The sequence below is a fragment of the Lucilia cuprina genome, chromosome 4 (assembly GCF_022045245.1).
Source record: "Lucilia cuprina isolate Lc7/37 chromosome 4, ASM2204524v1, whole genome shotgun sequence".
Lineage (NCBI taxonomy): Eukaryota > Metazoa > Arthropoda > Insecta > Diptera > Calliphoridae > Lucilia > Lucilia cuprina.
In genome coordinates this window covers 94,841,076-94,868,386 of record NC_060952.1, presented here as the reverse complement: position 1 = coordinate 94,868,386, position 27,311 = coordinate 94,841,076, and the positions used below count along the sequence as shown (strand labels likewise).

Genomic DNA, 27,311 nt, shown 5'->3' with positions numbered 1-27,311 from the left:
TTGTGACTATTTTCTCGGTGGGTTAAAGTTAATTGCTGTTGAGGTTTTTATGTTAAAAGTGCAAGTTATTTGATAAAAGAACAAAAAAATTCTAAAAAAAAGAAAAAAAGTTTTAATTTTTTTTAAAGCAAAAACATCTGCTGCAAGTGTAAAAAAATTAAATTTAAATATAAAATTGTTTACAAAACAAGAGAAACTTATTCTATATAAAGTTGCTTTAAACTAGAGCAACTTATTCTTTATAATGTTTCTTTAAACTAGAGCAAAATTTCCTATAAAAACTTGCTCTAAATTACAACTTTTTCTATAAAAACCTTACTCTAGACTACAGCAACAATTTTTATAAAAACCTGCTTCAGACTAGAGAGCAACTTTTTCTATAAAAGCTTACACTAGACTTGAGCAACATTTTCCATAAAAACTTGTTCTAGTAGAGCAACATTTTCCATAAAAACTTGCTCTAATCTAGAGCAACATTTTCCATAAAAACTTGATCTTATATAATCTAGAGCAACTTTTTCTATAAAAACTTGCTCTATATTATAGCAACTTTTTCTATAAAAACTTGCTCTAGATTAGAGCAAATTTTTTTATAAAAACTTTCTCTAGATTAGAGTAAATTTTTCTATAAAAATTTGCTCTAGACTAGAGCAACTTTTTCTATAAAAACTTGCTGTAGATTAAAGCAACTTTTTACTTGCTCTAGTCCAGAGCAACTTTTTCTATAAAAACTTGCTCTAGTCCAGAGAAACTTTTTCTATAAAAACTTGCTCTAGTCTAGAGCAACTTTTTCTATAAAAACTTGCTCTAGATTAGAGCAACTTTTTCTATAAAAACTTGCCCTAGATTAGAGCAACTTTTTCTATAAAAACTTGCCCTAGATTAGAGCAACTTTTTCTATAAAAACTTGCTCTAAATTAGAGCAACTTTTTCTATAAATACTTCCTCTAGATTAGAGCAACTTTTTCTATAAAAACTTGCTCTAGATTAGAGCAACTTTTTCTAAAAATCTCGCTCTAGATTTGAGCAGCTTTATCTATAAAAACTTGCTCTAGATTAGAGCAACTTTGTCTAAAAATCTCGCTCTAGATTAGAGCAGCTTTATCTATAAAACCTTGCTCTAGATTAGAGCAACTTTATCTATAAAAACTTGTTCTAGATTAGAGCAACTTTTTCTAAAAATCTCGCTCTAGATTTGAGCAGCTTTATCTATAAAAACTTGCTCTAGATTAGAGCAACTTTTTCTATAAAAAGTTGCTCTAGATTAGAGCAACTTTGTCTAAAAATCTCGCTCTAGATTAGAGCAGCTTTATCTATAGAAACTTGCTCTAGATTAGAGCAACTTTTTCTATAGAAACTTGCTCTAGATTAGAGCAACTTTTTCTATAGAAACTTGCTCTAGATTAGAGCAACTTTTTCTATAGAAACTTGCTCTAGATTAGAGCAACTTTTTCTATAAAAACTTACTCTAGATTAGAACAACTTTTTCTATAACAACTTGCTCTAGATTAGATCAACTTTTTCTATAAAAACTTGCTTTAGTCTAGAGCAACTTTTTCTATAAAAACTTGCTTTAGATTAGAGCAACTTTTTCTGTAAAAACTTGCTCTAGTTTAGAGCAACTTTTTCTGTAAAAACTTGCTCTAGTTTAGAGCAACTTTTTCTATAAAAACTTGCTCTAGATTAGAGCAACTTTTTCTATAAAAACTTGCTCTAGATTTGAGCAACTTTTTCTATAAAAACTTGCTCTAGATTAGAGCAACTTTTTCTATAAAAACTTGCTCTAGATTAGAGCAACTTCCCTTGAAATGGGAAATTTTGTGTATTTTGAGATTTTATTTGAGAATTTAAAATTTTTAGATTTTTATAATGAAAAATGTGTCATAGAGTTTGAAAATAGCAAACATATTGTTATTTGTGTGATTTTAATAAATTCCTTTCTATTGGAAATATTGGGTATTTTGAAATTTTATTTGGGAATTTAAAATTTTTTAATTTTTCTAAAGAAAAAAGTGCCATAGAGTTTGAAAATAGCAAAAATATTGTTATTTGTGTGATTTTAATAACTTCCCTTGAAATGAGAAATTTTTTGTATTTTGAAATTTTATCTGAGAATTTAAAATTTTTGGATTTTTAGAATGAAAAAAGTGTCATAGAGTTTGAAAATAGCAAAAATATTGTTATTTGTGTGATTTTTATAACTTCCCTTGAAATGGAAAATTTTGGGTATTTTGAAATTTTAGTAGGAAATGTAAAATTTTTCGATATTTTTTAAGAAAAGAGTTCTATAGTGATTTAATTTAGTTCTTTATACATTTCTAATAACTTTTCCGGCAATAGGAAATTTTGGGAATTTTGAATTTTTTTTTTGGGATTTGAAAGTTTTTTACTTTTTGTGAAGTATAAGCGGTCATAGAGTTTGAAAATGGCAAAAAATTTTATATTTGTATGAATTTAATAACATCCCTTGATATTAGAAATTTTGGGTATTTTAAAATTTTATTTGGTAATTACATTTTTTTCGAAATTTGTAAAAAAGTGTATTCTTATTAAATTTCAATAGTGTTTTAGTTAAAATTAACAATAATTTTACAATATTTTTACAAATTTCCCCAGTCTTTTCCCCTTTACAAATTCCAAACATAATTTATTGCTTTTACCCTGACATCCTAATTGTAGTTTATTTGATCTCTTATTTATCACATTTACAAATTTTCCAACATTTTAATACTACAACCCCCCACTAATTATCACAACGTAATCAAGAAAATAAATAAATTCTGATGTTTACAAATAGATCGTAAGAACAACAGAAAGTGATTAATTTCCTCTAATTAAAAACCACTTGAAATTCTTAAATTGAAAAAAAGGCGCCATACATACTCTTAAACCACAAAATACAAATAAAATACAAAAGCAAATATTAAGAAAATAGAAAGAGTAGAAAAAGGACAAAAATTTAAAACACAATTGATGACAACTTTCTTTGCAATTAATAATATTGTATTTGCTCTTTTATGGAACACACACATACTCTCTCTCTTGCTAAATCTCTAGTTAAGGCAAAGAGATCTATACTTATTGATGACATAGTTGTTTTTGTACAGAGAGCTACATGTAGATGCTGTGCAAAACAGCAACAACAATAACAGTATTATTTGAGATATGCAAAGATGGATGCATATCTAAGCACAAAAACAAAACAACTAAACAAATAATAAATGATCAGTTATAAATAAACTTTTGCTACGTTAAGTAGCGCTATAATAAACTAAGAAAGACAATAAATAAACAACAACGAATTAAATTATAGAAAAAACCATAAATAAACGGAATTTTTTTTTTTAAATATTTATATTAACAAGTGACAAAATTTTATTAAAATTATTTAAAAAAAAGTGTAAACATTAACAAGTGACAAAATTTTATTAAAATTATTTAAAAAAAAGTGTAAACAATTTCAAAGAAAAGTGTGTAAAAGGTATTTAAATGTGAAAAAATTTTAAAAAGAAATTCTTTTTATTTATAAATTATAAAATTTTTTTTAACAAAATTTACCAAACCTTGAAATCTTTCTCAGCCAAAAAAAGCACGTGTAAAATGTTTTATAAAAATTTAGCACAAACCAAAAATTACAACAAATTACAAGTGTATTAATTTTGACAAATCTTGATTTTGTTTGGACAACCGTTATGTCAATGTTAAATTTTGAAAACAAAACGAAAACAAATAAAAAAAAACGAGAAAAACACGCGAGTTTTAAAACACTATGGGTTGAGTTTTAAAATAAATTTGAAAAATATTTACATGGTTTTTTAAAAAAACTTTTTAAAAATTTGAAAACAATTTTAATAATGTTTTGCCTTTGTTATCGAATTTTTTATGTTTATTAATGCTTTAAAAAATATAATTTATATTGGAAATTTTGGATATTTTGCATTTTTTTTAGGAATTCAATATTTTGAAGCTTTTTTGAAGTTAAAAGTGTTCTATAGTGTAAACTTTGTGTAAAATTTGTTATTTAAAAGTTTGCAATGCAAAAAATACTAGACTATAGACTAGACTATAGACTAGACTATAGACTAGACTATAGACTAGACTATAGACTAGACTATAGACTAGACTATAGACTAGACTATAGACTAGATTATAGACTAGACTATAGACTAGACTATAGACTAGACTATAGGCTAGACTATAGACTAGACTATAGACTAGACTATAGACTAGACTATAGACTAGACTATAGACTAGACTATAGACTAGACTATAGACTAGACTACAGACTAGACTATCGAGTAGACTTGGGACTAGCCTATATACTAAACTTTAGACTAGACTATAGATTATAATATAGAGTAGGCAATGCTCTTTTGATTGGACCTTAGACTACACTTTAGACTAAACTATAGGCTTAACTGTAGACTAGACTATAAACTAGACTATAGACTAGAATATGTGGACTATGCTTCACAATTAAGTTTAACTGCTAGTCTGTACAGTAAACTTTTGCAATAGAATTGATTTTATAACTTAAATTTCATTCCCTTTCATTCACCTTTCCCCTCATTTTGATTTATATATAAAAAAAAATATTTGTTCAATTTACATTTATTATTATTTATTGATATATACTTCCTAGTTACAATTACCGGCCCATATGCATTCAAACACATTCAACTGTCATTTGCATATGCTGACACTATCGGAATACAATTGTGACATCACTATCAATATGCAGAATTTATTTATTTTATATTTATTCAATAATTTTTTTTTTAGATTTCCTACCAAAAAAATGCCCAAGTACTTCTGGACGCATTTCCCATCATATAACACTTCAACTATTATCTCTTGGCCCACAAATTATGTGTTCACACTTAAGTTCTTTTATTTTCAAACATAATTAATAGTGATGCGACATCACATATTTTGCGTTTGGAGAGCTTTTTATATTTCAGCTAAATTGAATTGAAGTGGCTACTTGAATTGTCTAATATATAGATATATTGGTGGCCTAATCATTTGTTATCGAATTAATTTATAAAAACCATTTAAAACGAATGGCACCTACTACCTTACGCTGCCACTTACTAAAACGTTAACGCTAGTGTGCACTTTACGTTAAACGCTTGCGTCACTTGGACGACCAATAGTTTGGTTAAATTTACAAGATTTGCACTTGTCTTTTAGCAGCAGAATTGGCTTATTTTATCTGCTTTTTTCAGACCACCATTTGACGCCTTAGCTATAGAATTAGTGTTATTTCCCCACTTGGTCTCTATCTCCTTTAATATTATGACCCTCTAATAAAATTGTATTATTTATTTATTTTTTTCGTTCTTATTGATAATGTTTGTCCGCAGATAGTAGTGATTTGCGTTTTATGGGTTTAATGTTAATTTCTTTGTGGCCCCTAATCAGAGTCATACGACCAGTGCTTCGGAGCTGTTGTTAAACAAAATCGCTTTTTTTCTTTAACGGTTTCGTTTACTGATTACTTTCACACGTTGTGGTGGTTCTTAGGGTGGTGTTTCGTTTTTAACGCGATTTGCTAAGGATTTTCGGGTTGGTGTTAAAAATTAAAAAAAAATTATAAACAAAATTTTGAAACCAAAAAAAAATTTAAAGTTTGCAGTGAATTAATTAAAACATTTTGACAAAATCAAAAAGAAAATTAAAAAAGTTTATCTAATTTCTGATAAATATATAATTTTTGATAAAAAATTAATTTTTTAATAAAAAAAATATTTATAAAAAAATTTATAAAAAACAAAACTTTCATAAAACATTTTCTCATTAAATCTTATTTTTTAATAAAAATCAAATTTCTGATAAAAAATTAATTTTTAAATTACAAATCTAATATTTTATAAAAAATCTATATTAAAAATAAATTTTTTAAAAGTTTATTAATATCTGATGATCATTTCTTTGCGAAAAGTGATAATGATATTTTATTTTGAAAAAATCTGATGATCTTTTTTACAAAAATACATCAAAAACTGATGATATTTTCCCTAGAAAAAGTCATGAGAATATAGTGATTATATCTCTAGAAAATGCCACCGAACCCTGATGATCTTTTCTCTAGGAGTCTGATACATAGAGACATCAGAATCTGATGATTGTTGGCGAAAATATAACAAAATCTGATGATCTTAGAGATATAATCTAATGGTCATATCTCTACGAAAAGTCACCGAAATCAGATGATATTTTTCCTATGAATCTGACATCAGAATCGGATGATCTTTTTTTTTGACGAAAATACATCAAAATCTGATGATCTTTTCTCTAGAAGAGGTTATGAGAATATAACGGTCATGAATTTACCAAAAGTCACCGATATCGGATGACCTTTTCTCTATGAATTTAATGCATAAAGGCATCAGAATTGGATGATCTTTTTTGATGAATATTCATCAAAATCTGATGATCTTTTATCTAGAAAAAGTCGTGAGAATATAATGATCATATTTCTACGAAAAGTCACCGAAATCGTGTGATCTTTTTTCTATAAATCTGACATCAGAATCTGATAATCTTTTTTTACGAAAATACACCAAAACCTAATTATTTCTTCTCTAGAAAAGGTCGTTAGAATCTAATGATCACTTCTCTATGAATAGTCACCGAAATCGGATGATCTTTCTTCTACGAATCCAATAATATTTGTTTTACTTAATCTTCACACTTTATCTATGAAGACTAGATGATATTTATCTAAGAAAAGCCTATAGAATCTTATAAACTTTTTTCATTAGATAGTTATGATGATGTTTTTTTTCTGAAAAATAAAACTAAAAACTAAATTCTCTACGAAAAATTCTCTACAAAAAATTATCTAAAACTAATGATTTTCTCTCTACAATAAATCATCAAAATCCTTTGATCTTTTCTCCACGAAAAGTTATGAAAATCTTACGATAATTTTTCTGGGAAAAGTTAACAAAATCCCATGATCTTTTTCTAAGAATCATAAATTTATATTGGAAGATCTTATCAATGAGAAAAGTCATCAGAATCTAGTTTCAAATGAGCGGATGATCTTTTCTCTGCAGAAAATCATTAAAATTTAATGATATTTTCTCTACGAAAATAGAAATAGAATTTTGTGCTCTTTTTTTTTCTCTGCGAATAGTTATCATTTCTCTGCGAATAGTCATCATTTCTCTAGGAAGTGTCAACAGATTATGAACCTCTCTACAAGGGAGTCTACAAAATTGTTCCTGAGAAACTTATTTACTTTTCCGTAGAAAAGCAAATGATCTTTTCAATGTGATAACTCTTCACAATCAGATAACACTTTTTACTACTTTTCAGAAGCTGATGATCATTTCAATGTGATAACTCTTCACAATCTGATAACACTTTCCATTACTTATCAAAAGCTGATGATCATTTCACTGAATACTGTGATCACCTTTCAAAGAAGAAACCTTCATGATCTTTTCCATAAGAAAACACATCAGAAGTTGATGATCATTTCACCGAATAATTTGATCATTTCTCAGAGAAGGCTTCTCATGATCTTTTCCATAAGAAAACACGTCATGATATTTTCCATTAGCAACCGATGATCTTTTCCATAGGGAGAAGTCAAACGCTGAGGATCACTTTCAAAATTTTTGTTTTTTTTTTTAATGAGAAACTTATGATCGTTTTTAGATGATAAACTCATCAAAAACTCATGATGAACATTTTCATAGGAACACTTCTTTTGATCTTAGATTAATGATATTTTCGTTATCAGTATCAGAAAATTTGATCCGGAGAATCTGATCCTAGAAAAATTCATACAAATTCGAAGATCATTTTCTTTGTTCATTAGGGTCTGAACAATGTTTTCTCTTTAGAAAACAACTCTTTGTCATAAAAACTTGTTACACACCTTAATGTTGTAATTAAAATGTACTAAGATAAAACTATTAATTAGACTACTTGCGAAATTGAAAAAAAAACACAAAATTATCCAATGCATTGTAATCAATGCAAATTATATAGTATCTGTTAAACATTTTATCGATTCATTTTTAAACATATGTTCAATGCAGTTGACCTTGTTAGTTTTTGTAAAAAATAAAAAATTTCCTGCAAATATTTTCATTCTATTTTTTCTCGATTGTTCTTTTTTTTTATCGTTAACTTTACAAATTTTATTAAGTACATTTTATTATTTATTTAGTTGTATAATTTTTTATTTGTGTGTTTTCTTTTGGTTACTTACATACAACCCAAATAGCCAAACATGTTTGAGCCAAAGCATTTATGCATTAAGTGCATACACGCAACCTTATGATAATGATATCAAATTTTAAGAGTTTTAAAAACTCTCTTTAGGTTTTTATGTAATGGGGGGAAGTAGTACTCTCTTAGATTATGAGAATTAATGATAATAGAGACCGGTAAAAAAATAGAGGGTCTTTCATTCGTTTGGCATAAACAAAATGACACAAATATCCAAACATAAACGGGGGTTTTGTAATTTTAATTGTGTTGCCAGATTATTGGCAGAAATTTATTAAATTTTTATGGAAGAGATCATTAGAACACAAGATTCCCTATGGAATCTTATCGTCTTCTAATGATTTAGGTCCTCAAAAGTTTTCTATGGTGAGGGTTTTTTTAAGTTCATCGGACTTTGTTATGTTTTCAAAATCATTAGACTCTGATGAGTTTGCCTATGGAAAAGATCATTTGACTCTGAGGAGTTTCCCCATGGAAATGATCAACAAACTTTAAAGAGTTTTTTATGCCAAAGATCATAAGACTCTGACTAAAATTCATATGAATAAGATAATCAGATTCTCATAAGTTTTCCTAAAGAGAACATCATCAGACTTTAATGAGTTCTCCTGTGGAAAAGATCATCGGGCTCTGATGAGTTTTGTTATGAAAGTGATCATCAGACTCTAAAGCAGTTTTCCTAAGAAGAATATCATCAGCCTTTGAATGAATTCTGATAAGTTTTCAAGGGAAAAGATCAACGGACTCTGAGAGTTTTCCCGCGGAAGTAATCGTTAAACTCTAAAGAGTTTTTTTTTTTGAAAAAGATCATCAGACTGTGACTGGAATTCCTATGATTAAGATAATCAGACTCTTATGAGTTTTTCTATAGGGAACATCATCAGACTTTTCATGAGTTCTTCTATGGAAAAGATCATATGACTCTAAAGGCTTTGATGAGTTTCTTTGTCATGAAAAAGATCATTTGACTCTGAAGAGTTTTCCTATGGACGTTATCATTAGACTCTAAAGAGTTTTTTATGGAAACGATTATTAGACTCCGATAAGTATTCCAATGGAACAAATTAAGACTTTGATCAATTATCCTATGAAGGGATCACCAGAGTCTGAAAATTTTTGATCAGATTATGATGTGTTTTCCATGGAAGTGATCTTTACACTTTGACTAGTTTTTTTTGTTGGAGTCTGAGAAGTTTTCCTTTGGATGATCAGATTATGATGAGTTTTACACGGATGAGTTTTTCTATGGATAAGTTCAACAAAATCTGAAGTTTTTTTATTTTTTGAGGAGATTTTCTATGGAAAATATCAATAGATTTTAATGACTCTTCATAACGAAAATTATCAACAGAATCGATTAAGAAAGATCATTTCCTATAGATAAGAGTTTCAGATTCTACTGACTATCATTAGATTGCATTGGAAAATGAAGATTTTATTAGTTTTATTGAGATAAGATTCTCGGATTTCAATCACTCTTTCCAGAGAGATTAAATATGATTATCAATGATCATTAGGTGTCTTCTACCATTGATAATATGATAAATGTTCTGACAAGTTTTTCTATTAAGAAAACTAGTTTCTTCAAATTCTTCTGACTTTTTCTAAGAAAACTATGAGGTAAGATTGTCGGATTTCAATAACTCTTGCCAGAGAGAGGATCTTTTGGCGACTTCTCTCAGTGAAAATATTAGCGATCATTTGGTGGCTTAAAAAATAATATTCCCAGGGAAGAAAAAAAAAGATCATCAGAGTTTGATTTGTTTGAATGAGAAGCTCATCAGATTCTGATTTGTTTTAGTGAAAAGATCATCAGATTCCGTGGAGTTTTAAAATGAAAAGATCATCAGAATTATTTAAAGAGGTCATTTGATTTCGTCGACTGTTATAATTTATCCAAAAATCATAGATTCTGGTGTTTTAGTTGAAAATATCATTTCCATAGCGAAAGATCATGTGATTCTGATAAAATTTTCTAATAAGCACATCATTTGGATCGTTTTTTCCTAGATTACTAGAATTCGATGACTCTTCTGAAAAAAAATTATTTTTTCTTTTCTATGCGGATGATAAACTTGATGATGAACTTTTCTATAGAAAATATCATCTTTAACGATTGAACTTTTCAATAAAAGAATATCATTGATGTAGTAACTTTTCTATACGGATGATACAGAAGTTCATCATGAAATGATCAATTTTCCCGTAAAAAAGATCTTTGATGATCTTTTCTCTAGAAAATAATAATCACTGATTGATTTGCTCTTCCCTAGAAAAGATCATTCAATGGATGAACTTTTATATCCGAATGATAAACTTTTAAATGAATTTAAAGAAAAGATCATCATTAAAGTATGAACTTTTCTATTGAAAAGATCATCGTCGTAGTAGGAGGTTTTCTAAAGAAAAGATCATGATTAACGTATGAACTTTTCTAAAAAAAGGTCATGGTCGTCGTACGAACTTTTCATCATCGACGTAGGAACTTCTCTATAAGAGGTTATCAAAGATTGTTAAACATTTCTTTTAAGAACAGATCAAACACAGATCTTTTCTTAAGAAAGGATCATCATTAAAGTATGAAATTTTCTAAAGAAAAACATCATCGTCGTCGTAGGAACTTTTCAAGAGAAAATATCGATGTAGAAACTTTTCTATAGAAGATCATCAAAGACTGTTAAATATTTCTTTAAGGAACATATGAAAGTTTTCCTGATTCGATTAGCAAATTTTCTTAAGATCTGGTAGCATTTCTTTGAAAGAATGAGAGAGAAAGATTTTTACCCAATAAAATATCGAAACATAAACACACACTTGTTGAGTTTTTAAAACTTATGTTTGTTGTTGTCGTTGTTGTGTTTTTTATTTATACATTTTGGGGGGCCGATCATTAACTCGTATATGAATGGGGAAGGAAAAAAATTGCTCACATGACGTTCGTTTGTAACGATTTGTTGTTGCGCTCACTTGTATCAGGTTAAAAATTCAGGTAGAGTGTTGTGTCGTGAGTAGCTTACGAAGTTGTTTGTTTTTTTTGGTTTCTTTCGTTCTACAACAAACACTTGTTAATTATTATTGTTATATTAGTTATTGTGGCTCTTTGAACTAAAGTTAATTTAAGAGTGAACTTAAAGTGAACTAGCAAAAAAGAAATCTTATTAAAGAGTTGAATATTTTTAATTATTGTTGTTGTTGTTATGTTGGATAGTAGAGAAAATTAAAAAAAAAAAAAAAACAAAAACAGACAATCAAAAGAAGAGTCTTATATTGTAGTTGTTGTTGGTGTTTTTAGTCAAAACATTTTTTTTAGATAATAAACGAAACGATTAGTCAGTCGATTGTTGTGCGTCTCGTGTCTTAAAACAACCGCCGGTACGCGTTTTAAAGAAAATAGTGTGTGTTTTACGTACAAAAAGAAAAATAAAATTAAATAAAATAGAAAGAGAAAAAGAAATAGAAATAAAATTTTAATTAAGTTTCAATGTTTTTAGATAAAAATAAATAAAATTAAATAAAAATCGTTTAGTGATATTTTTTTGGTTAGTTCGTTATTGCGCGCTCGTTTGTTTTTTTTTAGTTAAGAATTACAAATTAGAAAAAAAGTAAGAAAATTAAATTTTTATAAAAATAAATTTAAATTAAAAAAAATTACAAACTTAATTATTTATCTTAATTTTCAAAAAAATATCACATTTTCTTAAAAAACCACGTGTTAATTTTAATTTTTAAAAGCTGGTTTCTGTGTTTTTGTGTGAAAATAAATATAAATGTTTCGGTTTTTTCTTTTTTCAATTCCGCTTTTTTTATTCACCTTGAAATTTTGTTTTGTTTATTTTTTGATAAAATTATTTTTATTTATTTAAACCGTCATAATTATGAAAAAAAAAGAAAATTACAAAAAATACTATAAATGAGTTTGCATTTTAATTTGTTTAATTAAAGCAATTGGTGTCAATGTGCCGTTTGTTTTTTTGTGCAAAAAAATCGTTTTTTAGTTATTTATTATGTTATTACTCATTCTATTTCAAAAAAAAAAAAAAAAAAAATGAAGAAAAAATAAACCAAGTTCTGCTTAAACATGTTTACTACTTTGCTTTATAGTTGTTGTTAATATTTTTATTTTTTGTTTTGCATTGAATCAATATGCCGGTTTTTAAATTTTTTTGTTGTTGTTTATTTTTTAATCCCCACCACAACATAAAAATAAACGCAAATATTTATTGAACAATTCAACACTACGTCATCAGTAACAGTTTCTCTCTCGCTCCTCTTTTTTTTTTGCTTACTTACTCTACTTCTCTTGGCCTCAAGTAATGTTGTTATTATTACATTATTTTGTTGTATTATTTGTAATTTGCATATAACAACTTTGTAAGAGATTTACAGTGGAAATTCTAAAAGAAATTTTCTTTTTAAGAGATCATTATGGAATAATAAACTTTTTTCAATAAGATCATTATATAAGATCAAAACTTTTCTCTAGAAATGATCATCATTGAATAATCAATGAAAAGATCACCATTGAATGATCAACTTTTCTATAGAAAAGATCATCATTGAGTGATCAACTTTTCTATAGAAAAGATCATCATTGAATGATCAACTTTTCTATAGAAAGGATCATCATTGAATGATCAACTTTTCTATAGAAAAGATCATCATTGAATGATCAACTTTTCTATAGAAAAGATCATCATTGAATGATCAACTTTTCTATAGAAAAGATCATCATTGAATGATCAACTTTTCTATAGAAAAGATCATCACTGAATGATCAACTTTTCTATAGAAAAGATCATCATTGAATGATCAACTTTTCTATAGAAAAGATCATCATTGAATGATCAACTTTTTTATAGAAAAGATCATCATTGAATGATCAACTTTTCTATAGAAAAGATCATCATTGAATGATCAACTTTTCTATAGAAAAGATCATCATTGAATGATCAACTTTTCTATAGAAAAGATCATCACAGAATGAACAACTTTACTATAGAAAAGATCATCACAGAATGATCAACTTTACTATAGAAAATATCATTATTGACTGACTTTTCTATAGAAAAGATCACCATGAAATGATAACTTTTCTATAGAAGAGATCATCATTCAATGATAAAATTTTTTATAATAATTCAGTTTGCATTAATTTTTATCCAATTTTGTTTTAACTAAATATTTTCTCTTTCTCTGCATGATTAATGATATTTCATTAAAAATTCATAAACATAAATCAAAACATACTCTTGAAAATCAATATTTGAAGGATACAAAGAAAACTCCCTTTTGTGACAATTTGGCAAAACAAAAGTGTATATAAAGAGCAGAAGTAGGTGAACTAAAAATCTATAAAACTAAAATTCAACACAAACAATAATGATACAACCAAAAAAAAAAGAACAACTAACGATCAAACGGATCCCTTTTGAAAGATACAGTAGACAACCTTCGAAACCCTAACAAACAATAGAAAAAATTAAAACAAATGATTTTCAAACACATTGCTAGGTAAACAAATATTTAGAAAACAATAATTAAAATAGAACAAAAGAAGAAACACAAGAAGTAAAAAACAGTAGTAATCTTGAGGGGTTAGAAAAATGTGACATTTAAAGGGTTAATGTAAAACATTCTTGCTCTGCTAGACTTCTTTTGATCAGTAGTATTTACATTTATTTGCCAAATATATATTTTCAATGACTAATGATGCTCTTGATTTTTTTTGCAAATGTTTTGCCAACAATAATTAAAGTTTTTGAAAATTGTTTGCTTTTTCTTGTTGAAGTATTTCAAATTTGTTTGTTGTGACAATTGTTTTATTTTTGAAGATCATTTAGAATATTGGTAAATACTTCAAAATCATCTTGACAAGTCATGTTTTGTTTTTTGGAGTTTTACTTTAAAGACCATTAATCTTTTAAATGGAAAATGAAGAAGATTTTAAGTGACATTATAGTAAAATTAAAGGTGATTTTTAAAGCATCTTCTTTTTTGGAAGTATAATAAAACAGTAGTTCATGATCAAAAAACGGCAGCTGTGGGGCTTAATGGTTTTTGAATATAAAAACCTTGAAGTTTTGCCAAAAATTTAAGTTTCAAAAAACCTCGATAATAAAATCAAATCAATCAACGTAGAACAAGAAAAGTTGATCATTCAACGATAATCTTTTCTATAGAAAAGATGATCATTAAATGATGTTCTTTTCTATAGAAAAGTTGATCATTAAATGATGATCTTTTCTATAGAAAAGTTGATCATTAAATGATGATCTTTTCTATAGAAAAGTTGATCATTAAATGATGATCTTTTCTATAGAAAAGATCATCATTCAATGATCAACTTTTCTATAGAAAAGATCATCATTCAATGATCAACTTTTCTATAGAAAAGATCATCATTCAATGATCAACTTTTCTATAGAAAAGATCATCATTCAATGATCAACTTTTCTATAGAAAAGATCATCATTGAATGATCAACTTTTCTATAGAAAAGATCATCATTCAATGATCAACTTTTCTATAGAAAAGATCATCATTCAATGATCAACTTTTCTATAGAAAAGATCATCATTCAATGATCAACTTTTCTAAAGAAAAGATCATCATTCAATGATCAACTTTTCTATAGAAAAGATCATCATTCAATGATCAACTTTTCTATAGAAAAGATCATCGTTCAATGATCAACTTTTCTATAGAAAAGATCATCGTTCAATGATCAACTTTTCTATAGAAAAGATCATCGTTCAATGATCAACTATTCTATAGAAAAGATCATCATTCAATGATCAACTATTCTATAGCAAAGATCATCATTGATCATTCAACTAGAAAACATCATCATTGACTGATCAACCATTCTCTAGAAAATATCATAAACGAAGAATGAACTTTCGTAGAGAGCAGATCATCATTGAGTGATCAACTTTTCTATAAAAGAAAACATAACTACTAATCAACTTTTCTATAGAAGAAGATCATGACTGAGTGAAAAACTTTTGTCTATAAAAGATCATCTTCGATTAATGAACTTTTCTCTGGAAAAAATCATCATCGACTTCTAAACTTTTCTCTAGAAAAGATCATCATTCTATGCTTATGATAAACTTTCTGTAGAAAACATCGTCATTAACGATTGAACTTTTCTATAAAAAATATCATCGACGTAGTAACGTTTCTATACAGACGATACAAATGCTTGTCATCGAATGATCAATTGATCTATTTTCTAGAAAAAAAATCATTGACTGATAAACTCTTTCCTCGAAAAATTCATCACCAATGGATGAACTTTTATATCCGAATGATAAACTTTTTCTAAAGAAAAGATCATCAATAACGTATGAACTTTTCTATTGAAAAGATCATCATCGTCGTTTAAATATGATGATATTTTTCGTAGGTAATTTGAGGAAAACTCAACCGAAACAGATGATCTTTTTCAGAAGAAAACTGATCTAAATGTAATGATAATTTCATAGGAAAACACTTCGGAATCTGATGGTCTCTTTTATAAGAAAACTTCTAAGAATCTGATGATCCTTTCCATAGGAAAACTCATAAAAATCTGATGATTCTCAAATTTCTCATGGAAATGATCTTTAGACTCTGATAAAACTTATCAGAGTTTGACGATTTTTTACATAGTATGTTTTATCAGAATCTAATGATCGTATTTAAGTTGAGGAAAACTTATCAGAATCTAATGATAATTTTCATAAGTTAACTGATCAATATATAATGATCATCTCATAGCAAAACACATCGGAATCTGATGATCTCTTCTATAAGAAAACTTCTGAGAATCTGATGATATTTTCATAGGAAAACTTATGATTTGAGAATCATCAGACTCTGATTGGTTTTCTCATGGAAATGATCTTCAGACTCTGATAAAACTTAAAAGAGTTTGACGAGTGATTTATCAGAATCTGATGATCTTTATCATAGGAAAACTCATCAGAATCTGTTGTTTGTATGTAAGTTTTGTGATCTTTTCGTAAGAAAACTCATCCGAAACTGATAATCTTTTCCATAAAAGAAACTAATCGCAATGTAATGATCTTTTCCATAGTAAGAATCATCTAAATCTGATTTTACTCGGAAAAGATCATCAGAATCTAGATATGTTTTTTATTTCTAAACTAATAATCATTTTATAGGTAAACTCATGAGAATCTTATGATCTCTTCTTTCAGAAAACACTTTAGAATATCAGGATCATTTCCATAAGAAAACTCCTGAGAATATGATGATCGTTTCCATTAGAGAACTCATCATAATCTGATGATCTGAGAATAATCAGACTCTGATTGGTTTTTTGGAATGGAAATGATCTTGAAACTTTTGAAAGTTTCCACTGAGAAAATATCATCATACTCTTAAGAGTGTTTCTTTGAAATACTGAGAAAATATTTCTATGAATCTGGAGACTTTCTCTACATTTTTATTTAGAATTTGTTAAAATTTTTCTCGAATAGGTTCCACTGTTTTTTGTTATTAAAATTAGTGATTTAGTTTAATTTTTGGTTGTTGTTTTTGTGCAAGAAAATTTCTTGGTTTATCTTAATCTATTTTTTTGTTTTGTTATTTTTGTTTTTAATTTATTTATATTCTTAAAATGTTGTTTATTTAAGTTTTTGTTTAATGAGTTTTATTTTTTTTTTTTGGCAACATTTCTTATGCTATTCGATACCCTACACATGGTTAAGTTGAAAATGTGGTTGCTGCTTAAAGTTGCAAAAAGTGATAATTGGGGAATTTTATTGTATGGAACTTTAGGCTAAAAAGGAAAAATGTAGCGTACATTTTGGTGTTTTGCTTTTTGTCATTTTTATTTTTGTGATCTTTTTAATCTTCCTTGTTTCTAACAGAATTTTAAAAGATTTTTTTCTTAATGAATGAAATTTTTTTTATTATTTATAAATAATTATAATAATTTTCAAATTTAAGTTTTAAATAAAATTTAATGGAATTCTCAGTTATAAATTTGCATAAAGAATTTGTTTTTTTTTGTTTATATTTGTATAAAAGTCTGGCGTTTTTTTGTTAAATTATTTGCATATTTTGAGGTCAATTTTATGACGAAGAAAGAAAGACTGTTTTGACGTAGTTCGACTTGATTTGAAACGATAAAGTGTTTACGTTTTAGACTCGCAGTCTAAAAGGTGTCTGTTTAGCTTGACAACAATATTTGTATGGAAACAAGAAAGATTTTATAAAAAACAATTTGCTGTAGATTAATATAAAACATTTTAAATTGATTTGATTCCTTTATATTACTGCAGTTTTTTATACATATATTTTTTAATTTTTTCGTATTTTATTTTAAACGTTTTTGTTTTTCTTCTCTTTTTATTTATTTTTAAAATTAAGTATTTTTTTTGTAAATTTTGGCCAAACTGTGCGTTTTTCTTATAGCTTCTATTTTTAAGCTTTTTTTTAATATTTATTTACTTTGACATTGTTTTATTAAGGTTTTTTTAAAAAAACTCTTGTTTTCAACATTTTCTTTAATTTTTTAAAAAATTCTCAATGTTATTTTAAATCCCACAACTTCACATATTTTCCCAATAATTAAACATAATTAAAAAAACTAATTTATATAATTACATAGTTAATTTTAAAAATCTTTAAGTTTTCTCTTACAATAAACCTTAATTATAAATCTAATGATCTTTATCTCTATCTATCTATCCATCCATCCATCCATCCATCCATCATTATTATTATCTATTAATACATAATCATGTCAGCTGATGAATAGATCGATAAGCTATGTATCTAAATATCTCTTTTTCTCAATATTTATCTTATTATTTATGTTGTTTCTTTTTCAAAACACTTATGTAGATTTCTATAGATTTTTTTCTTTATTTGAAAAAGGTGTTAAATAATCTCATTTTGACATGATTTTTTTTGTTATTTTTTCTTCGTTAGTTTAAAAATACACAATAACAACATAAAGCAAAAAATAATATAAAAATATAATAATATAAACTGATTAAGTAACCTATTTAAATTTAATATATAAAATTTAAAATTATAAAAAAAAACGAAAGGAAAAACTTAGACATTTACTAAAGAAAGTGTTAAAAAACTCCCTGGAATACTCAAAAAAATTTCTGCAAACTTTGATAAATATAAAAAAGTTTCCAAGAGTTTAATGACCCTTGTCATTCGGATATAGACAATTTCTTCTATAGAAAAATTCATCCGAAAATATTGTTCTCTTGAGAGTCAATTTCATTACAATCTAAATCTTAATTTTCCCAGAAATTCATGATCTCTTCTGGTAATTAATCTAAATTCTGACGATCTATATGTGCATTTCTGTAGAAAATACTAATTAGAGTCTTTTAATCTTTTGTATAGAAAAACTGACTCTTTTCTTTGAAAAAAATCGTCAAAATCAAAAGATCTTCTTCATAGAAAAGAATCATCAGAATTTGTTAAACTTTTTCATAGAAAAGATCATTAGAATCTGATCATCATAATCTGATGATCTTTTTCATAGAAAACTATCATCAGAATCCTTTACATAGAAAATATCATCAACTTTTTTCTGACTCTTTTTCTTTGAAGAAAATCGTCAGAATCGCATGATCTTCTTCATAGAAAATAATCATCAGAATTTGTTAAACTTTGTTATAGAAAAGATCATTAGAATTTGATCACCATAATCGGATAATCTGTTTCATAGAAAACTATTATCAGAATCCTTTTCATAGAAAATATTATCAATCTGATGATTTTTTTCATAAATAAGACCATAATATTATCAAAATTTGATGATCTTTTTATAGCAAAAGTCATTTTTCAATAGAAAATATCCTAAGATTCTGTCGATCTATTTCATAGAAAATTTTATCAGAATTTGATACCCTTTTCTGTAAAGAAGTTTCAACTAGATTCTGATGATATTTTTCATAGAAAAGATGATAGAGAAGATCATTAGAATGTAATGATGATCTAATGATCAGAATCTGATGATATTTTTCATAGAAAAACTCATCTGAATCTGATGACCTTTTTCATCAAAATCTGACGATCTTTCCTTAGACAGCAGTCTGTTGATAATCTGATATCTTTAGAATCTTATAATATTTTATTATAGAAAAGTTCATGAATAAGATTATCAAAATCTGATGATCGTTTCATTGAAAAACTCATCAAAATCTAATGATTTTTTTTCAGAATACGATAGTCTTTTTCATAGAAAATATCATCAGAAACTAATGATCTTCATCAATGAAAATATCATCACAATCTGATGATCTTTTTATAGAAAACTATCATCAGAAATTGATGATTATTTCAAAGAAAATATCATAAAAAAGATGATCAAAATCTGATGATCTTCTTGATTAAAAAGATCATAGCGAAAATAATTAGAATCTGATGATCTTTTTCATAGAAAAACTAATCAAAATCTTATGATCTTTTTCATCAAAATCTGATTATCTGATTATCTCTTTAATCAAAATCTGATGATCTTTCCTTGGGGAACAGTCTGTTGATTATGTGATGATCCTTCTTATAGAAAATAAATTTATAATCTGATGATATTTTTTAATAGAAAATATCATAGAGAAGATCATCAAAATCTAATGATCTTTTTTGTTAAAGAAGATAGTTAGAATCTGATGATCTTTTTCACAGAAAAACTCATCAAAAACTTAAAATATTTTTCACCAAAATCTGATGATCTTTATCATTAAAATTCGTTGATCTTTTTCATCAAAATCTAATGATCTTTCCTTACGATCTGTTGATCATCAGATGATCATTTTCATAGAAAATAAATTTACAATCTGCGGATATTTTTTATAAAGAAGATCATCAACATTTGATGATCTTTTTCATACAAAACAGTCTCTTTTTGAACATTTTAACGATCATTTCTGTATTAAGATTTCTTTAAAGTGCAAGCACTTGTTTTTTTTATTTATGTTTATTTCCAAAACTATTTACAGATTTTAATAAATTTATTTTTTTTTTATTTTACTTTCAGTCAATAGAAAATCTCATTTATCCAGCAAATCCTTTAAAAAAAATTTATCAATTAAATAGTGGTGAAAAAATTTTGCAAGTGAAAAAAAATCAATTTAAAAAAGTAAAAATTAAATAAAAGTGAAGTGATAAGTGTTAAAAATCCACTTTAAAAGTTTTTCTCATTCAATTAAAAAATAAAATAAAAAAATATATTAAAAAAAAAATAATTCATAAAAAATAAATTCTAAAAAAGTTAAAACAATTCAATTAAATTAAACATAAAATGGCAACATTGATTCTAAATCCGCCAAATTTCACATTTAACAACGAATTCAATCATAATTCAAACAACAGCGACGACAGTTATATCAGTCACAGCAGCGCTAAATCAACATCTGATGAACCACCCAAAATCAGTAAATTCTTTAGCAACAGCTCCAATTATCAGAGTAAAATTCAACAATTGATCAGTTTCAGTTTTACTTCATCGAATTTTATTTTTATTACTTTCATCTTGAGTATAAGTAAACTTTGTACTACGGCTGCTACTGATCCCAGTCAAACTGGCGCTCCACAACCTAATACGCTTGTACCCAGTTTTCTTATGCCCAATATAAGTGGTTCGGCTTTATTGGAGAAATTAAATTCGTTTCGTTCTAATACATTGGGTCCACCACCACCTCCTGCACCACCGTCATCAGCGGTTAAAGGTAAAAATACACCAGCCGCAGCAAATAGTTTAACTCAGGGTAGTAGTGGTGGCGGAAGTAGTGCCATTTCAGCCGCATCTGCATCTTCAATTTCATCTCCGACTTCGTCGCCTTTATCACCTATGTCGTCGTCGTCGGCTTCATCCTCTTCCTCCTCTTCATCATTAAATGCTTTTCCATCTTTGTTCACTAGTAGAGATTTAATAAATAAGGATATGAAATTTTTAAATGTCTCAGGCAAGATTGGCACACCTTTGGGCATAGGTAAGTCATTTCCTTTCCTTTTATTTAAATATTAATTAATTATTTATTTTGATCTAAAACACTTTTACCTCTTTTTTATTTCTTAAATTGCATTTATATGACATTTTGCCGTTTTCCTCATTGCTTCAGATGATCATTGTCATCATGATGTTGTTAAGCAATGAGAAACGTGTCTGGTTTATCAAGTTTATTTTCAATTATTTTTATTTTTCTCCTTAAAGTTTCAGTTTTATTTTTAGCTCAAACGTACAAGTTTTGTTTGTTACTATTTTAAGATTTTTCTTCTCGTTTTTTTGCGAGTTAAACTGAAAATTTATAAATAACTTTGTGGGCCTTAGGGTTTGAAAAATGTGCTTTTCTTTTTGCAGTTTTATTTGTTTCTTTCTGCATTTTTTTGCTGCTGGTGTACTTATGGTTTATTTCTAAGTCCTAACATTAAACAGGTAGATACAAACTTTTGTCCAATGGGAAACTTTCAAACAGATTGACAACATTTTGTTTAATAGAAATCTAGCGGAAGTCTTTAAAAAAAATGTTGCTTTAAACTATAGCAAGTTTTCATAGAAAATTTTGTTCCAACCATTTAGTTTAGAACAAGTTTTTATAGAAAAAGATGCTCTAGACCAGAGCAAGTTTTTATAGAAAAAGTTGCTCTAGTCCAGAGCAAGTTTTGTATAGAAAAAGTTCCTCTAGACTAGAGCAAGTTTTTTGCTATAGTTTAGAGTTTTTAGCAAGTTTTGTATAGAAAATGTTGCTCTAGACTAGAGCAAGTTTTTATAGAAAAAGTTGCTCTAGACTAGAGTAAGTTTTTATAGAAAAAGTTGATCTAGACTAGAGTAAGTTTTTATAGATAAAGTTGATCTAGACTAGAGTAAGTTTTTATAGAAAAAGTTGATCTAGACTAGAGCAAGTTTTTATTGAAAAAGACGCTCTAGACTAGAGGAAGTTTTTATAGAAAAAGTTGCTCTAGACTAGAGGAAGTTTTTATAGAAAAAGTTGCTCTAGACTAGAGGAAGTTTTTATAGAAAAAGTTGCTCTAGACTAGAGGAAGTTTTTATAGAAAAAGTTGATCTAGTCTAGAGCAAGTTTTTATAGAAAAAGTTGATCTAGTCTAGAGCTAGATTTTATAGAAAAAGTTGCTCTAGTTTAGAGCAAGTTTTTATAGCAAAAGTTGATCTAGTCTAAAAAGCAAGTTTTTATAGAAAAAGTTGCTCTGCTTAGAGAAAGTTTCTATAGAAAAAGTTGCTCTAGTCTAGAGCTAGATTTTATAGCAAAAGTTGCCCTAGTTTAGAGAAAGTTTTTATAGCAAAAGTTATCCTAGTTTAGAGCAAGTTTTTATATAAAAAGTTGCTCTAGAGTAAAACCACAGTTGCTCTAATGTAAAATAAATAGTTGCTCTAGTCTAGAGCTAGATTTTATAGAAAAATTTGCCCTAGGCTAAAGCAAGTTTTTATAGAAAAAGTTTTTCTAATCTAGAGTAAGTTTTTAAAGATAAAGTTGCTCTTCACTAGAGCAGGTTTCAATAGAAAAAGTTTATGTAGGCTAGCAAGGTGCTCTAGTCTAGAGCAGTTTTTATAGAAAAAGTTGCTCTGGTCTAGAGCAAGTTTTTATAGAAAAAGTTGCTATAGTTTTTATAGAAAAAGTTGCTCTTGTCTAGAGCAAGTTTTCAAAGAAAAAGTTGCTCTAGTCTAGAGCAAGTTTTTATAGAAAAGGTTGATCTAGTTTAGAGCAAGTTTTTATAGAAAAGGTTGCTCTAGGCTAGAGCAAGTTTTTATAGAAAAAGTTGCTCTAGGCTAGAGCAAGTTTTTATAGAAAAAGTTGCTCTAGTCTAGAGCAAGTTTTTATAGAAAAAGTTGCTGTAGTCTAGAGCAAGTTTTTATAGAAAAAGTTCCTCTAGTCTAGAGCCAGTTTTTATAGAAAAAGTTTCTCTAGTCTAGAGCCAGTTTTTATAGAAAAAGTTGCTCTAGTCAAGAGCCAGTTTTTATAGAAAAAGTTGCTCTAGTCAAGAGCCAGTTTTTATAGAAAAAGTTGCAAGTTTTTATAGAAAAAGTTGCTGTAGTCTAGAGCAAGTTTTTATGGAAAAAGTTGCTCTAGTCTAGAGCCAGTTTTTATAGAAAAGGTTGCTCTAGGCTAGAGCAAGTTTTTATAGAAAAGGTTGCTCTAGGCTAGAGCAAGTTTTTATAGAAAAGGTTGCTCTAATCTAGAGCAAGTTTTTATAGAAAAGGTTGATCTAGTTTAGAGCAAGTTTTTATAGAAAAGGTTCCTCTAGGCTAGAGCAAGTTTTTATAGAAAAATTTGTTCTAGTCTAGAGCAAGTTTTTTATAGAAAAAGTTGCTGTAGTCTAGAGCAAGTTTTTATAGAAAAAGTTGCTCTGGTCTAGAACAAGTATTTACAGAAAAAGTTACTCTGGTTTAGAGCAAGTTTTTATAGAAAAAGTTGTTCTGGTCTAGAGCAAGTTTTTATAGAAAATGTTGCTGTGGTCTATAGCAAGTTGCTCTGGTCTAGAGTAAGTTTTTATAGAAAAAATTTCTCTAATATATTTCATGTTTTTACTGAAAAACTTTGATCTGATTGTAGGAATTTTTCTGTACTTTCTTCAATTGACTTGACATTCGAATGTAATTTGTTCTTTCTTAAAATAATTCTGATTTATTTTCATGCTTCAGTAATTTTGTTGGTTTTTTGTTTTAATTACTAAAAGATATTTGCACTTTGTCCTTGATTTTTGTTTTTTTTTTTTTATTTTGGTTCTTTTCCAATTTTTTTGTAGCAATTTAATTTTATATTATAAATTGACGTTGATTTTATTTTTAAAAATAATATATGTACTTTTAATTGAGGGAAATTTTTATTAACACAAAGTTTAAAAATTTGTGGTTAAAATTAATTAACTTTTTCTGGAGACAAACAGATATTGAAGAAAATTTTGAAAAAAATTTAAAAAAGGGTTTTTGTTGATGAAACTGTATGAATTTAGAAGAAGTTTTTACAAAAAATATGATTTTAATAATATTTTTTATTTTTTTTTTAACTGAGAAAAGTTTGCAATTCCCTGCTTAAGACTCTTAAGAGTTTTTTCTTCTTTTTCCTCTACTACCAGTTTTTTCACTGTTACCAAGCATTGAAGCTGTTTTTTGTTTAATTTCTTTTAGGAGGCTTGTTTTACTTTATAACGTCATTATTGAGTTAAACCAATATAATTATGTTAATAATGGAGTTTTAAAATAATAATAATGATGTTGTTTATTGTTTGTAGTTGTTGCTATTACGATTATCATTAGTATTTCTGTACACGTTTTAACATTTGGGTAATTGGTTACTGCAGACTATTGTCTGCATTCTTTGCTAAAACAACGAAGACGACGACAAACTCTTTATATTTTTAAGCATTTGTAGTTAGTTAAAACATTTAAGGGGGGAAAAAACGAGCTTAAATGGAAAAAAGAAATAAATATATATTTTTTTGTATTATGATTTAATGCTTCTTTTTTTTTAAGATTTGGTGGTATGCACAGTGGTTGGATTAAGTTAAGGAAAAGTAAATTTTAAAAACTTTATAACTTTAAAAGTTTTCAACAGAATTTTCTTAAATTTGGTTTAAGTATAGAGAATAAGTTTAACTTTTAAAATAGAGTTTAATAATGCAATAAAATGGAACATTGGATGAGCCAAAGGCAGTCAAAGTTGAGCATTTTAAAATCGCTCCTATATCTACTGAACTGAACTTTGGTGAGCTATAACTTACTAAGGACTTCCGAATTTTTGTTTGTTTTTCCATATTTTGTAAGCTTAATTTGGGCTTAACAGATCCCACAAGTTTGGCTTTAATCTATTTAATAGTATCCTTAATAGTTTACGAGTAATTAACAGTTTAGTCAACAGCTCCACTGTAAGTTGTCGCTTGAGTGTCTGTATTTGTTTTTAAAGTTCGTTTTCGCTTTCCCTTCCTCTCTATTAATTTTTTAACCTTTTTTTCTCATTTTCTTATAATGCGAAATTTATTTGTTATTACTAGTTTTACTTTAAGATTCTGTTTTTATTTTTTTTTTCTTAGCCATTTTTTCTTTGCAATTTAGTTTTGTTTTCCTTTCCACCTAAAGTGCACAAAAAAGAGGGATTTAAGAGTTTTTTCTTTTACAATTGAGTGTTTGTTTGTCTGTTTGTTTAACACTTGATGTTGTAATCAGTTTTAAATGTTTTTTTTTTTATTTTTCTCTTATTTATCTTTTTCTGCCGGCCGGCTTTAACAACTTAAAGTAAACTGAGGACAAACAAGAGTATAAAAATGTTTCATTTGTTATTTTTCTCTTCAATTCAAACAAACCAGTGTGATCAATAATTAGTCAACAAAAATTGGTGGTCCAACACTTTCCTTTAATTGCTCTTTTTATAGCTCCAAAGGCAGAAATATAAATGAAAATTAAGTAAGCAAATTTTTCTATAAAAACTTGCTCTAAACCAAAGCAACTTTTTCTGCAAAAAGCAAACTAAACTTTTCTGTAAAAAGATACTCTAGACCAGAGCAATTTTCTATAAAAACCTTCTTTAGATCAGAAACTTGCTTTATACCAGAGCAACATTTTCTATAAAAACTTGCTCTAGTCTAGAGCAACTTTTTCTATAAAAACTTGCTCTAGTCTAGAGCAACTTTTTCTATAAAAACTTGCTCTAGTCTAGAGCAACTTTTTCTATAAAAACTAGCTCTAGTCTAGAGCAACTTTTTCTATAAAAACTTGCTCTAGTCTAGAGCAACTTGCACTAGTCTAGAGCAACTTGCAGTAGTCTAGAGCAACTTTTTCTATAAAAACTTGCTCTAGTCTAGAGCAACTTTTTCTATAAAAACTTGCTCTAGTCCAAAGCAACATATTCTACAAAAAATTGCTCTAGTCTAAAACTTGCTCTAGTCCAAAGCAACATTTTCTATAAAAACTTGGTCCATTCTGGAGAAACTTTTTCTATAAAATCTTGCTTTAGTCTAGAGCAACTTTATCTATAAAAACTTGCTCTAAACTAGAGCAACTTTTTTTAGAAAAACTTGCTCTAAACTAGAGCAGTTTTTAAAAAAATGACTAAAGCAAGATTTTATAGAAAAATTTCTCCAGAATGGACCATATTTTCTATAAAAACATGTTCTACGCCAGAGATACTCTCTCACTAAAACCCAGAAATACGTTTTCTTTAAAAACTTGCTCTACACCAGAGCTCTAAACTAGAGCAACTTTGTCAATAAAAACATTTTTCTATAAAAACTTGCTTTAAACCAGGGACTCAATAAAAACTTGATCTTGACAAAAGCGTTTCCTTTCTGTTTAAACATACTCTAAACCAGGGCAACTTTTTCTATAGAAGCTTAACCTATACCATATTATATTACCATATTACCATGTTAATATAACTAAAATAAAATCCATTATAAATCCTTACCAAAAACACCCATTTATATTGCAACTACAATAACCAAATGACATAAACACAGACAAAAGCAAAAACCCAAAAAAAAAAAAAAATTATAAAAATCAAAATTATTAAATCATTGACAGCTGTCAACACAGTTAATACCCAAAATGTACTTGATAATCTTCTATATGAAATTTATATTCAATCGTATTTATTACTATTATCTATCTATGATATCCTCTATCTCTTTTCCACTCTATCTATAAATCTGTATTTATACAGAGAGTAATAAATGAAATTTATTATGACCATGTTAAAAATTTATACTTACACAAATACACACTTAAACGTATATATACATACACTCACACGTTATAATATCGATATCAGTGATAATAGTCGGACATAATCCTAATAGTTTTAAAATAAATAAATCTACAGTCCGTGACAAAAGTATTTAGATATTAAAGGATAAAACAATTATAAAGAAGTTGCTCAAACTAGAGCAAGTTTTTATAGAAAAAAGTTGATCTTGTTTAGAGCCAAATTTTTTTAGAAAAAGTTGCTATAGTATAGAGTAAATTTATATAAAAAAGTTGCCCTAGTCTAGAGCAATTTTATATAAAAAAATGTTGCCCTAGTCTAGAGCAATTTACTCTTTTTTTGAGCAAGTTTTTATAGAAAGTTGCT

The 27,311-nt window shown here is 27.1% G+C and overlaps 1 protein-coding gene across 6 annotated transcripts in view; it reads left to right on the top strand.

Annotated features, from left to right (window-relative positions):
• Positions 1–27,311, top strand: part of LOC111676401 (putative protein TPRXL) — a 179,725-nt gene continuing 152,414 nt past the window's right edge. Inside the window, exons 1-2 of one of the 6 annotated variants that reach the window (XM_046948695.1) lie at positions 1–17; positions 20,270–21,224. In XM_046948695.1, coding sequence (XP_046804651.1) covers positions 20,534–21,224 — 691 coding nt within the window. In that variant the 5' untranslated portion in view covers positions 1–17; positions 20,270–20,533. Of the gene's footprint in view, positions 18–3,360; positions 3,482–5,552; positions 5,569–11,542; positions 11,853–20,269; positions 21,225–27,311 lie in introns of those variants that run through there. The other 5 variants (XM_046948694.1, XM_046948696.1, XM_046948693.1 and 2 more) reach the window with 5 other exon arrangements.